Source organism: Pyrus communis, chromosome 10, assembly GCF_041283825.1.
Source record: "Pyrus communis isolate YQ-2024b chromosome 10, ASM4128382v1, whole genome shotgun sequence".
NCBI lineage: Eukaryota > Viridiplantae > Streptophyta > Magnoliopsida > Rosales > Rosaceae > Pyrus > Pyrus communis.
Window position 1 is genome coordinate 1,203,942 of NC_142574.1, and position 14,431 is coordinate 1,218,372.

The 14,431-nt window shown below is 37.4% G+C and overlaps 2 protein-coding genes across 4 annotated transcripts; both read right to left on the reverse strand.

The window, feature by feature from the left end:
* Window positions 1-1,183: 1,183 nt before the first annotated feature.
* LOC137727860 (serine carboxypeptidase-like 42) lies at window positions 1,184-4,876 on the reverse strand. Its single transcript, XM_068466698.2, has 10 exons — window positions 3,980-4,876; window positions 3,455-3,562; window positions 3,242-3,334; window positions 3,006-3,098; window positions 2,725-2,810; window positions 2,352-2,630; window positions 2,097-2,230; window positions 1,896-1,988; window positions 1,678-1,795; window positions 1,184-1,583 (listed from the first exon to the last, which is right to left on the reverse strand). Exons 1-10 carry the CDS (start codon window positions 4,227-4,229, stop codon window positions 1,416-1,418), a joined length of 1,422 nt encoding a protein of 473 aa, XP_068322799.2. The 5' UTR covers window positions 4,230-4,876; the 3' UTR covers window positions 1,184-1,415.
* Window positions 4,877-8,933: 4,057 nt separating this feature from the next.
* LOC137729818 (Pentatricopeptide repeat (PPR) superfamily protein) lies at window positions 8,934-13,737 on the reverse strand. 3 transcript variants are annotated; one of them, XM_068468861.2, is made up of 2 exons: window positions 10,228-13,737; window positions 8,934-9,426 (listed from the first exon to the last, which is right to left on the reverse strand). In XM_068468861.2, exon 1 carries the CDS (start codon window positions 13,622-13,624, stop codon window positions 10,559-10,561), a length of 3,066 nt encoding a protein of 1,021 aa, XP_068324962.2. In that variant the 5' UTR covers window positions 13,625-13,737; the 3' UTR covers window positions 8,934-9,426; window positions 10,228-10,558. The 3 variants fall into 3 exon arrangements, with proteins under 3 accessions (XP_068324962.2, XP_088534933.1, XP_068324961.2); XM_088678807.1 differs by having other exon boundaries at window positions 8,934-9,517; XM_068468860.2 differs by having other exon boundaries at window positions 10,198-13,737.
* Between the last annotated feature and the right edge of the window lie 694 nt (window positions 13,738-14,431).

The window sequence follows — 14,431 nt, forward strand, 5'->3', positions numbered from 1 at the left end:
AGGTTGGTTTTAAAAACCGTATCACTTTGTGCGACGAAGGATACGAGTTTGCACGACGAAATATTGGTCGCGCAAAGTCTTAAAAAAATTTCCCGTGTCTCATTTTTAGGGTTTGCGCGAGGAAGTGTTGGTCGCGCACGAATGATTGGTGGCAAAAAGTCTTTAAAAAAATTTAAAAACCCTTTCCCATTTTTCGCGCCCATCCAAATTTAAGGATTTTGCACAACAAAATATAGATTCGTCACGCAAAATTTACAAAATAATTTTTATAAATAATAAAAAAGAAAAATTATTTAGGAAGAGTTTTTATGCATTAAAATATCATTAATTTGTGTTGGTAGATTGCTTGTATGTTTGTATCAAGTTCCTCTGAAAACTGAGGTCATATTTAGTACTCTATTTGAATCTAATTTTTTTAACTCAAAAATAGTTTTTAAGTTTTAGGCCTTAAAAACTTGTTAACTAGGACTATTTTCAAAAACTGAACTCAAGATTAACCCAAAAATATAGTCTATTTTCTAAAAACATAAAAAGTAAGTTTTTAGAGTTTTCTCTTCCTCCTCCCCTCTCACTCCAAATCTCTCTCCTCTCTTTTTTTTTTTTTTTTTAATTTATCTTTTTCGCCTCTCCTCCAATCCGCTCTCTTCATTTTCTCAGTTCTTTCTCTCACTACTCTTCCTTTCTATCCCGTCCAATCCTCTCTCTTCTTTTTCTTTCCTTCAATCATCTCTTACTTTCTTTCCTTTTCTCTCCTCTTTCTCCCTCTCCTACGATCTCCTCTTTTTAGATCTATTTGTCTAGTTTAAATCTTAATATTTAAAATTTTTAAATCACAAACCAATCAAGTTTTTGAGTTTTAAAGAAAATTGTTTTCAAGAGATATTCTTAAGAAATGTTTTGAGAAATGATAAAAATTTTCAAATAAGATACCAAACAAGCCCTGAGCTTTCTTGGTGGTTGCTGACGAATCCACTCCAACCACCGACTTATTAGTTATTACTTCACAAATTCTTTCTTCCACGTTTACTTTCAATTGTTCGGCCACACCGTAGTAAATTTCAACAATCCAAACCGTTTTAAGTTTTAGATTTCCAAACATCACCTTTGCAAAAATGTATAGAACTCCGAAGTCGTTTGACCATCTGGTTTTCTCTGTGAACATATAGTTCATTTAGAACATATATTTTATATGATCCAAAAACAAAAGTAATCTTCCCATATAAAAAGTACCAAAAACAAGAGCTATCAATGCAATGTTATCGAACAAGAAACAAAGAATGCAGAGTTCTTCAGTTCATATTATTTCCTAAACTTATCACCCCTCCCTCTTCTTTTTTTCGTACTTTTGCCGAAAACAAATCAACTTCTGAAACTAGCAACTTCTACCACTACATTGTACCAGTTCCTATAACTTGTTACTCGTCAATGGAAGGATGCGCTGTGTTGGGCAGTCTCCGACCACGAACAAATGCACTGAAGAGGTGCAGTGCTCTTGAAGGTTGAGCATAGGGTACCATATGAGCAGCCCCCCTTACTGTGGCAAACGTCAACAAATTTCCGTACTCTGTAGCCCAACCGCCCACCTATTCATAAAACATGTGCAGATATTCATGAGCAATGTTGAAGAGAGACGAACTGTCAAACTCGAGTAGAGTTACTAAAGAAGCGCATAAGCACCTGGCCTTTGTGGAACCAAGCTCCGTATGGGACTGTTATCGGGAACTTTAGGTCATGTGCTAGTTCACGCACCAGTGTCCGAGAACCCAATAATGGTACAACGGAATCTTGATCCCCACTGCATTCGGTTGAAAATCATGTTATGTAGCAACACTGAAAAGTTAAGAGTAGGTTATATACAACTTAGCCCCTTGTACATAATAACCATAACGAATTACCTGAAAACCCAAACGGGTATTTGGTTTTGAACTATCCTTGTGAGCAAGGGAAGGATGTTAATGCTACCATCTGTATCGCTGTAATTAAGAACGCTGTACAATACAAAAAACAAGAACATCAGTCACATGAAATACACGAGTATAGACTACAGGTAAGTCACCAGATTCTACTGATGTATAAGAAAGGTTATATTCACTTACCGACTGCACATACTCCATGGATAAGGCAAGTTTGTACGATTTGCGTGAAGGACTTTCTGAACTTCGGGAAGGTTCAAATAAAAACGTCTTTCAAATGTCATACATACATCAACTCCAACACTTATCTTAGTAGCCTGCAGAAAAGCGGAGTGAAGGAAAAACTCGTTGAAACAATGAAACGACAAGTTGCTGTAATGAGAATGAAAGATGAACAAGAAAAACCCATATTAAACAAAAAAGAAGTATAGAGGATACCATTTTCCGCAGTCTCAACTCTTGCTCCACTATAGATGGATAACAAACATCAAGAATCACGTCGTAATTGTTTATGTACTCACCAACTATCTGATTGGCTTGAGATATTGCTTTGTTGCATTGATGGCTGACATTGTGAGGATTTCCCAAGACATAATCGTCAAAATCGCATTTGTTCATGATAGTAAGGCCAGTTTCATCAGAAATCATTCCATGAGACCAAAAGTATTCATATGTTGCCGGAGCATCACGATCAAGTCTCAGCAGTGGATTCCCAAGCTGACAGAAAACAAATAGAAAAGTTAAAAGAGGAAGTGACAACTATAGAGATAGATGACAGCGAGGAATTCAAAAATATGTGCAGTCATCTTACAGCAACCCCTTTGAGATTGAACTTGAAACCAGTTGATTGTTTATTATGGTCCAATATGGCGATAGCCAATTGCGGTATGTAGTGCCCTGTACACTCAAAGTACAGACGGTATGAACCAATTCTAAATGATAAGTCATGTAGATAGATGTGCAAAAAAAAAAAGAGTAAAAAATAGAAGCACAACTGCAACGATTATATATGGAAAAGGTTTGAATATATTGTAAGAGTTCCATTTCCTAGTACTCCATGATAGAATTGACATTATATCAGACTTTGCACACCTGCATAGCTTTCTCCGGTAAGAAACAACTCTCGGGATCTGAAAGTTGGAAACTTCTCATACCATTCCATCAAGAATGTGTCCATATCCCTTGCTGCCAAAATCAAATGAAAGCGAAAAAAAAGTTGCTGTTAAGCTTGGCTGCCAAGTTTTATCAGAAATAACCAAAAGCAAACATATAGAACAAGCACACCCATAAATGAGTGTAAAGGAAGCGGAGTTAGCTATTCACTATACCAGTTGAGGCATCCCCAGAGTCATAATCCGAACTTGTATTCGAGTATGACCATCCTACTCCTGCAGGAGACTCAACAAAAAGGAGATTTGATGCTACAAGGGAAAAGCAAATGGTACACTATTTAGTTAGGTTTCCGATTAATAGCTGAACAGTGATACACTCCGAAAAGAAGGAAAGTTGACATGTTCTGTAAATGTTCCATACGGATATACCTTTGTTCCATGACATTGGATTTCTCCGGAGGCCTCTACCGTCACCTGTTGGATAAAATGGACCCAGCTCGGTAAAGGCACCTCCGCCAACGGAGGAACAACCTGGACCTGAACAAAAAGTTGATCATCGAATGTTGTCAACTACTCAGTGTTAAAGAGCCTCACTTTCAAGACAATAGTAAAAGCTACAAACGTTGAGATAAAGTTTCATCCTGCAGAAAAGGGCATGGTGTACATAACAAGTTGTTTAAACAAGCAAGCAACCATACTCAAGTAGTTTACAACAAATGCCAAAAAAAAAATACTAACATAAAAAAAATGCAGCAGATTTGAGTAAAAGTCCAGCTGAAGACAAAGGTATCAAAACCTTTGATTGACACCCTTTTTTTCAATATAATTTGAAGAATTCATTATTACAAATAACATGAAAAATATTTGTTAAATACACCCACGAATTACACAACAGAGTTTAACTAATATTTACAATTTGCTCTCAAGAAACCCAGAAAAAGGGTGAGAGGTTACCTCCATTGAGCCAAAGAGTGAGGGGCTTCTTGTCAGGCTGCTCATCTGCTTCAACAAAGTAGTAAAACAAGCTCCTCCCAGCTTTCACATCCACATCAACATACCCAGCATACTGCTTGAACCCAACACTTGGCTGACCAGGCAGACTCACCACCAGATCCTCAGCTGGGTATCCCTCCACTGCACCAAGCAGCACCAACCACACACACCCCAACACAATCAAAACCCCACTAAACCAACACCTGCCCATCTCCTGAAATCCCAAAATACCCCAGAAATTCCAGTCCCTTTTCAATTCCTAGGCAATTCTCTCTTACCAATGTGTGTCTATATATATTATCATCTGTATGACATTTGCATCCACGTACAAATTATACAGCCTCACTCACTCAAAGCATGTTTCTTTTTTTTTGCAAAGGAGAAAAAAATGGTTACCCAAAAAGAGTTAAGTAGTATATGCAGGGTGTATGTATTATCCTTAATAAAAAGACGAACTTTAAATGTATGACAGGAAACGTGAAATCTGGGCTGCTTTAACCGAGAGGCGTGTGTGTGTGCATATATAATTAATGGTAAATGCCAGATCTGATTTATGAGGATTTGGTATAATACATAAAGATAAATGCATAAATGCAACCTCTCAGGAATCGAATGGAGAGAAAGAGACGTTAAGGAAGGTGCAGAGAAAGCAGAGTCGGGTTGTTTAGTGTGCTTTGCAGGAGTTGCAGTCATACTTATGAGAGTTTTATAGAGAGAGAGAGAGAGAGAGAGAGAGAGAGAGAGAGAGAGAGAGACGTTGGGAAGAGTGGCATATTGGCATACATAGTAATAATCGCATTGGCATTTTCGAATGTTGATAAGATAAAACTATGCAACACAGATCACACCTACACTGTCAAACACCTCCACATCTTATTTGGCTTTCATTGATCTCCTTTGGCCAAATTTCCATTATTTGCAAATCACACAACCCAACACATGTACAAATTAACTCATTTCTTACAAGAGGATATTTATGTTTGTCTACTAATTAGTGTAACTGTTATAATCGTTAAGCATCAATTCCTCAAATGAATAGGTCAGTTATTCTTAAATTGATTAAGCAGTTGATTCTTCCTATTGAATTAAGTGTATTATTAGGCTAGTGTTATGTACACACTTACTTCTCACAATACCCGTCTCCATTTTCGATCGTTGGAATGAATTTAAAAATATCAAAGGACAAAAAATGATAAGGGTATGTGAGAAGTAAAAATGAGCGTGTGAGTAGCACTATCTTTTGTGTAATTTGCCATGATAGTCACTCTATTATATAAAGGTGGAAATGCCTCACATTGTAACACACTAAGAAATTCTCTAATAAGAATTTTCTCACTCTCTCAAATTATTTCCCTCTACAAGATAATTTAAATTATAAAAAAAGAAACATTTATGCGCATATTTAGTTATAATTTACTTTTTTTTTTCTTTTTTTTTTGCCAACGATACTCTATACTAATATACACTAAGCCTACTTTTGTAAGTGGGTAAGAAAGCTTGGAAATGGAAAAGTGTTGTCTTCTCCATGTTTGGTTAGTGTAGGCTTGGGAAATGATTTTTTGATTCATGGAAAAATAGGGGGAATGTGAAACCCTCCATCCCCTTGGTATTCCCTTTCCTCCTTCATGGGAAACCAAAAAAAGGCAGATTGCCATTTTTTATGACATTGACAGTATAAAATGCCCATTATATCTTTAAGAGTAGTATTTTCTACCCAATTTCTCATTGTTAGCAAACATAGCTGGAAATGGAAATTATTTCCAATAAATTTCATATACCAAACGCAACCTAAGAGAGTAGAAATAGAGAGTTTAAATTTGAGATGCAATCGGATGAAGAGAAAGATCCTAATTATCAAGCAATCCACTTGTAATTATAATCTATCTTAGTGGAGAACGATTCATATTATTTATAGGGAGTCAATTTTTCAATTTGTAGTTATGGCAAACCCTTGTGTACTTGCCATTCCTTTTCATTTTATCATCGAAATAGCTTTGAAATTTGACATAACATCAAAATAGTTTAACAATATAATCAGGATAATTTCATTCACAAATCAGCTTATCCAATTGAAATAGTTAATAAAATACGGTATACCAAACAAGAACAATAATACTACTTAATCGCATGAAAAATAGGGTAAGAGTAAAACATAATTTCATTGGACAAAAAGTTCATGGTTTGGAGTCCTCTTTTGTGGTTAAAATAAGCATGGAAAGAAGACAACGTTGGCGCCATCATTGTCCAACCGTTTGCTCTCCCTCACGGTCACTGTGCACCTTTCTACTTTACTACTTTGCTTTACAGCCGACATGAATATATATTTTATTCATTAAGAAATATAAAAAATTATTACCATTTGATATAATATAACCCATGCTCGTGGGGCTCAATTTGAAAGAGCCAAACTTGTCATTCTCAATTCTAAATTAATACTTTAATTGGGGTCTGAAAAGAAAAACCTAAACAAACAAAATTAATCATATTAAGATAATGCAGTTTAAAGTGAGGTTTGACTACTTAATGTATTGTTTAGCAGCAACATGCAGTTACGTGCATGTACGTTCCCTAATTGGAGGAACTCATTAGGACTTTTCATTTTTCTATTCGTTTTTATTTCACGTTATACAAACGTTATCGAGGTCGAATCAAAACCTCAAAAGTAAGATGAAAGCTTTTTAATAGTGTGAATTTTATTCCGTTTTGAGAGTTGCTATGATACTTGAAAAAGATCATTTTACATTTTTTTTTATATTTTTACACATTTGAATTTTCATGTACAAGATGGCATTTTTTTAATTCTAAGGTCGTCTTCACTCATTTTGTCGCTCTTTTAAGATTTTGTGCTCAACGTCTCTCTCTCAAATACTTTGAGATTTTGTGCGTAATTTCTTCCCCCCCCCCTCAATATAAGCTTTTTTAACTATTTTTTGTTCGATTTTCAGTACTGTTACTAAGCTAAAACCTGCTCTATATAAATGTTACCCATAAGAAAAACGAAGAGGAAAAACATAAAATACAAGAAAAAAAAACATAAAATCTGACCTCGTGACAGAAGAATTTGACCCCTATAGAAACAAGTGAGAATATATGACCTCAAACAAACCTACCCCAGGTGAGGAAATTGGAAACAATAAGTTAAACAAGGAGAGTGGCGCTAGTAGAGTAGACTGGTAGACTAGCATCTTCCAAAAATGCGAGTACAAGATAATAATGTGTACAAGGAAGAGTTAGAGAACTGAATTGGTCAACAGAAAAGGGAAGGGAGAGTATTGGATTTGGAAACTCACCTCTACTTGTATTTTCATGTTTCTACTCTACAAAATGGCAATTCCACCACCTAAGTTTTAGGGTGCTCCGTTGTAAGGGATATTTAAGTGTTTTAATTATTAGATCTTGATTTTGTATTTTTAAACAAAAATCTAATTGTTAAAAAACTCAGAATATCGAATACTTCTGGATAGTTGTACAAATACTTCAATACCATCACCTATTGTACTTGTAGAGCATCAAAGGAAGAAGAAAGTCAAACAAAAGAAAAAGGATGTAAGTAGGCTCTGGCGAATAGCTCACTGACCCCTATTTTGCACGGGTGGCTGGCTCAACTCCATTTTCCGTTCATCTAGTTTGTTCGTGGATCCTTCCTCCGGGTGGTGGTGGCAGATCGATGATGGCAGCATAGCTAGTGTGGTGGAGTCTTCATTCTTCCAGATGTAGGATTCTTTGTTGTTCTGAGCTTTGCCCTTTTTAGGCTTTTCTGTTTTATTTATTTTTGGACTATGTTTGTGTTTGGTTTACCTTTGAACTTTTTATTCTTGTATTAGTTTTTGTTTTTTAATTAATAAAAGTAATCTAGTTTGACAAAAAAAATGCAATGGATGTTTCTTTTATACCAAAATAAGGAAAGCATTTTACTTGTATTTGAAATGCCTTTGTTTCATTAGGGTTTAGGATCAAATAATTGAGATTCATAGCAATGCCCTGTCCACGGCAATATCTCCTTCCTCTATTTGCTATTTCAAACACAAATTGGCATAAGACTGGAAAGCAGAACAAATTGGAGATCATAACAAAGAATTCAAAGAAAAATAACATAAAGATTTGACTATATGTAAGCAATGTACATTACTTTCTCCCAAGAATGACCATGCATTAATCATGAAAACTTTAAAGATCAATATCAAGAAGTTTGTGGAACTTCTAGGGTATCCATTGGGGAACATGAAATATACGAGAAAACTTGAGTTGTGCAACCTAACCACACGCTAGGTTAGACTACTCTTACAAAAGCATGAGACCCTTCAGGGTTTTGGTCTCACCAAGTGTGGAAGCTGCCTAAATTAGCCATATGCACGTACCGTAAGTTTCTCTCAAAACACACAAATGCATCGCCATAACATGTTTTTAATCCCCACTTAAGCTTCCCATCCGTCGCTCTTGCTAAACTAAACACCACAACAAGATATAATAAGGAAGCTGTTATTAACACTTCAAATGAAGAGTGCATAATGACCTTTTTCAAGTGTCAATAACAACTCCCCATTAAAGGTTGGATACCTTTACTATCACTCCTCTACTTAGCTTCTTGGATTTCAAAATGGATATTTTCTAATTTCTATGTGCTCAAGATATGGAGTTTAAGAAGCCAAAGAATAGTGCAAAAACGGTAGACATAAATAAGCAATCACGGTTTTTATACTCTTCCACAAGCATTCAAACAATAAAAACCTCAACCATAATATCTTATATACTATCGAAACCAAAATAAAACAACTGTTAAAAAACTCTTCGCGGTTGTTTAGTATCCTTCTTGGATTCAATTTTAATGTAGCTACATTTATTATTTTTTAAAACCAAAAATTGAATCCAAAAAAGATATCAAACATGCCCAAAACTACTCGCATAAGCCCTAATATGCAGCCAATAGACAGAAGAAGATAGATTTCGTTACAAATGTAAGCTCAAAATGTCCAGAAAAAAGAACAAAGAGCGAAGATGGCAAATTGAGAAAATGATCTTTTATCTCTCTATTATTCTTAGTTAGCTACTACAACACTATTAGATAGCAACAGACATTCAACTGATGTCGACACCTTGTCACACCAACATTAGATATTAGACGACGAAGTCTGATTACTGTTTACATAGTCCATTGATCCCTTCTTACTAGCTGCATGAGAGTATTCAAGTTGTTTACCAGTAGAACTCGCTCGTGTATCCAAGAGAACAATTAGTTTGACAAAAACAACATGAATCTCGAGTTTTGCAGACTCCAGATCAATTATTAGCTCTTCTTGACTTCATCTATGGAGGACAAGCAGCAGCAGCTAGATCCACTTTCTCAACATGTCAAAACATTGAGAGAATCATTCTTCTTGCCTTCACTAATATCAAGACCACAGCAGCTTCTATAAAAACACAAATCAGACGGATGAAAGGATCAGCTATATTCATCATTGCACGTGTACACTTCAGTTTGGTTAAGTTTCAGTGGAGATTCTACACATGAGAGGAAGTGTTAGTGAGCAGTTCAGTAGTGCTTCATATGCATCATTTCGCTTAATAGCTTAACCTTTTCCTATGTATTGCCCCCCGCTAAAAATTTCAGATCAACTGCCCCCCAGTAAGAATTTTCAGATCATATAATAGCTATATATAGAAGATTAGTCATGAAGAGTTATTACAATATACGAAAACCATTCCCGTGGAGAAGGCAGAACTCTGTAGACATCTTTTCAAACAAAACATAGATGCCTGTTTAACAGTAATAACATTTCCATAAAATCTCCAACCCATGAAACATAATGTTGACAGAAACCAGCAAGTACATCAATCAACTCATTGATTGCTCTCTGAAAATTTCCAAGACATGCTCTTAACATGGAAAATGCAATCACCGTTCTTGCTGACATTTAGTTTTGTTAGATGCCTACCTATTAAAGAACATCTCTATATGCACTTTTTTTTTAAACATTTTTTTTTACTATTATTAGGGGGAGACAGCTAGAAACTATTACAATAATTTAGGGTAGGGGGGAGTTTTGAACCCGGGACATGGATAGAAATCCAACAGCCTATCCACTAGGATATTGGACCACATTCCAAAACAAATAAATGGTGAAAGTAACAGAAAATAAGGAACCTATGAATTACAGAATATAAATACATTTAAAACTCACATTTTTTCCAAGGAACATGAAGGGGCTCACTTTTTACAATTTCCAGATATGTTCACTGGATTCCGTTGAAGTGGACCAGATGAACCAACCGCCATTGAGACAGTGAGAGGGAATTCCTTGTCAGTGTATGTTTCTGCTTCAACAAAGTAGTAAAAACAAAATTCCTCCAGGTACTGATATCGGCATCAACATACCCTGCATGCTGCCTGAACCTGGTTAACATCTCTATCTCTCTCTCTCTCCCTCTCTAGCAAAGTTGCAGAATACTACTGGGATCTTAATTCTGGTTGCAATCTCTCTGAGAGAGAGGCCTTGGGAAGTTCCATGCGTAGTGTTACATTATTACCACTGGGATATTCTCTCATTCTTCTTCATTAAAGATAGAATCTGTCTCATCAACATAGCCCTCTTCTTTCATTACTGCGGTCAAATACTTTAAAGCCGCAATGATTTCACTAGCATTAGGATGAGACTTATCCCCAGCAACAAACAAATTTGTTGTCTGTCCCACTACAATCCAACTACAACCAGGAACCTTTGTCAATTTCTTTTCTTTCATTTCTCTCCTCAAAGAACTAGCCGCATCCCAGTTTCCTGATGCAGCATGTATATTACAAAGCAGCACATATGTTGAAGAATTTTGCGGTTCTAACTCAATGAGTTTCTCAGCCGCATGCTGTCCCCTTATGTAATCTCCATGTAATCTGCAAGCACCAAGTAATGTGGCCCAAATCATAGCACTTGGTTCTGAATTTAGTCTGTCAAGAAGTTCCTCTGCTTCTTTAAGAGAGCCCCATCGGCCTAGAAGATCAACCATGCAGGCAACATGATCGACCCTGGGTTGGATACTATACCTATTAACCATAGAATCATATATCTGTCGGCCTTCAGCTACCTTCCCTGCATGACTACATGCAGTGAGAACACCGAGGAATGTGACATCGTCAGGCAAAATATGAAAGTGTCTCATCTCGTCAAAGATCTTCAATGCATCTTCTGCATAACCATTTTTAGCAAACCCAACTATCATTGAGTTCCAAGAAATGACACTATTTTTAGTACCCATTTCTTTAAAAACACGCACAGAACTTTCCATATCCCCACATTTAGCATACATGTCTACGAGGGCACTACAAGTTAACTCATCCAGATCAAAACCGGTATGAAAAATGAGGGCATGGATCTCTCTACCATTTTTCAAAGAAGAAATGACAGCACATGCTCGAAGAACACTGGCAAATGTTGCTTGGTCAGGTAGGGCATTATCGCTACGCATTTCTCGATACAACTGTAACGCCTCCTCGCTACAATCATTTTGACTGAGTCCTGAGATCATAGCGGTCCATAATATTTTGCTTTTTGGCCTTGGGAACTCCGAGAAAAGAATAGTTGCATCTATTTTGCCTTGGGAGTTCATGTACATGCCTAAGAGAGAGACACCCAATAAGTCACCATCACACAAAAGCCCTTTCTTTAGTACTATGCTGTGGATTTGCCTTCCCACTGTTAACATCACAGGCCCACTACATGCATCTAAAAGGATTGAAAAAGTAATTTCAGTTGGATTCAATCCTATGTCCTGCATCTCATGAAGCAAATTTACTGCTTCTTCCAAGTTGCTATAACCAAAACCAGCAATTAGAGCATTCACGGAGACTACACTCCAGTGGGGCATATAGTAGAAAGCTTTACGTGCATCCTCAATGACCCCACATTTGGAATACATGTCAATAAGGGAACTACCAGAATAAAGGCTTGTTTCCAGACCATTTTTAACTGAGAGACTGTGGACTTGTTGTCCGATCTTTAGTGCTTGAACATTTGCACATGCACTTAATATACTTGCTAAAGACACTTCATCAGGCACAATTCCATGCATATTCATTCTTCGAAACATACTGAAAGCCTCATCTTCGTTTTCTTCCTGTACGTACCCAACAATAATTACATTCCAAGAAATATTGTCTCGATCTCTTATGAGCTCAAATTGTTTCCTTGCTTCCTTCAGATCCCTTGATTTAGCATACATATCAACCAATGCATTTCCCACATATAAATTTGATGCAAGTTGATTCTTGATGATATGTGAATGCAACTGACAGCCCATTTTTAGATATTCCAAGCTAGAGCATGCGCTAAGAATGCTAGTGTACGTAAATTCATCAGGGCAAAGACCACACCCCTTCATATTGGAAAATAATTCTATTACTTCACTGGCATACCCATTTTGTGCATAACCCCCAAGCATTGCATTCCACAAGACAACATTTTTCTCAGGTAGATAATCGAATATTTTCTTCGAAGAATCCATCTTATCACACTTGGCGTACATATTGATTAAAGAACTTCCCACATAAACATTAGAATCTAACCCCAGTTTTATTGCCATATCATGAACTAGCAAGCCAATGTCTAGAGCAGCTAAACTAGCAATTGCGCTTAAAACACTTCCTAGTGTGGATCTCGTCGGTTTTTCGCCAGCTTTCCTCATTCTCAAGAAAAAGTTAACAGCTTCCTCCTCATTGCCTCTCTTGGCATGCCCAGAAATCATCACATTCCACGCTACAACATTAGGACTGGGCATCTGGGAAAACAACTCACATGCATCATCTAGCCTACCTAGACCAACACACGCATTTATGACAGTCACAAAACCTACCTGGTCCAGAAAACCGCCAACTCTCTGCATCTCCTTAAACACTTTAAGTGCCTCCTCAAGCAAGCCAGCTTGAGCATACCCTGAAATCATTGTTGTCCAAGCCACTGTATCCAACTCCAACACACCATCAAATATCTGTCGAGCATCACTTATACAATTGCCCTTGGCATACATATCAATGAGTGCACCTTCACAAAATGAACTCAACTCGAACCCCATCTTAATAACACCACAATGAACTTGCCTACCATATTCAACATCCACCAATCTTGCACAAGCAGACAAAACCATTGCGAAAGTGAACTCGTTCGGCATTACCCTGTCATTCCACATCGACCCGAACAACCTAACAACCTGTTCCACCAATCCCTTACTTGAATACATTGACAAAACCGAGTTCCAAGCAAACACATCCTTGCTTTCAAGGCAGTTAAATGCCTTCTTGGCACATCCCACATTACCACACTTAGCATAAAAACCCAGAATGGCATTTCCCAGAAACCCTTTGGACGCAATGCCAATTTTCAAGCTGCGGGCGTGGATAGTCTTGCAGGTTCTGGAAGCATGAGCCAGCAGCCTCTCAGGCATTTCGTCGAACACCTTGTGGGCTTTGATATACTTGCATTGCTGCAGACACATCTGCAAGAGGTGGGTGTAATGGGAGTCAGGGTCTCCATCTTGGCAGACCGACTCGGATGGAAAAGTCGAGAGGCTGTGCTTTCGGTGGAAGGAGTGTAAGGCTTTGGAGGGAGGAGGTCTGAGAGGCATTGACTCATGACGCAGTGGTGCCAGCCTTAACCGAGACGGGTGCGACGTCGTTCAGTGTTGGCTTCAAAAGAGCGCGCCGAATAAGAACGTCGGTGGGCCGTGGGCTCAACTAACCACTCCCTCCAGGAGCCCAACTTCTGTTTAAAAAAACAAGCCCATCTTCTTTCTCTAATTTTTGGGGGCGTGAGGAGAGAAAACGCGGGATTTAGACAGAGATGTAGGTGTCATTCTTTGGTGACATGCGCGTGAAAAAAAATAAAAAAATGCTGTGAAAACTTTCATGTGCAAAATTACCTTAATGTCCATGGTTTTGATTTTCTATTATTTTTATTGAATGGAAGCATTTTTGCTCACCATCATTTAGTACGATGTATGTTCATCACCCTATTTATCACTGTTAGATGAGTTTGAATTTCGAGATTCGTGTGGTGGATAAGCACAAATCTCAAAATTCAAACTCATCTAACGATGATAATAGAGTAGTAAGCATACATTACACTAAATGGTGGTGAGCAAAAATGCATTCTTTATTAAATTATGATTAAAAGATTAAATCGTCTTTTCATCCTCTTTTAACTAATTTTTGTCAATAAATAGTATAAATACGCAACCATGACGGTGGCAGGACCATCAAAGGCGGCAATGTAAGAGAAATCAAAGGCGGAGGAGGCAGAAGGATCGCAAGGATTAGAGGAGGAGGATTTTGAAGGATTGGAGGAGGAGGATGATGGTACTTCTGCTCTTTTGTGTGTTTGAGGAATTGTTTGGAACTCCTCCAATGGCAGCTTTGCTTAAGACATGAAAAGG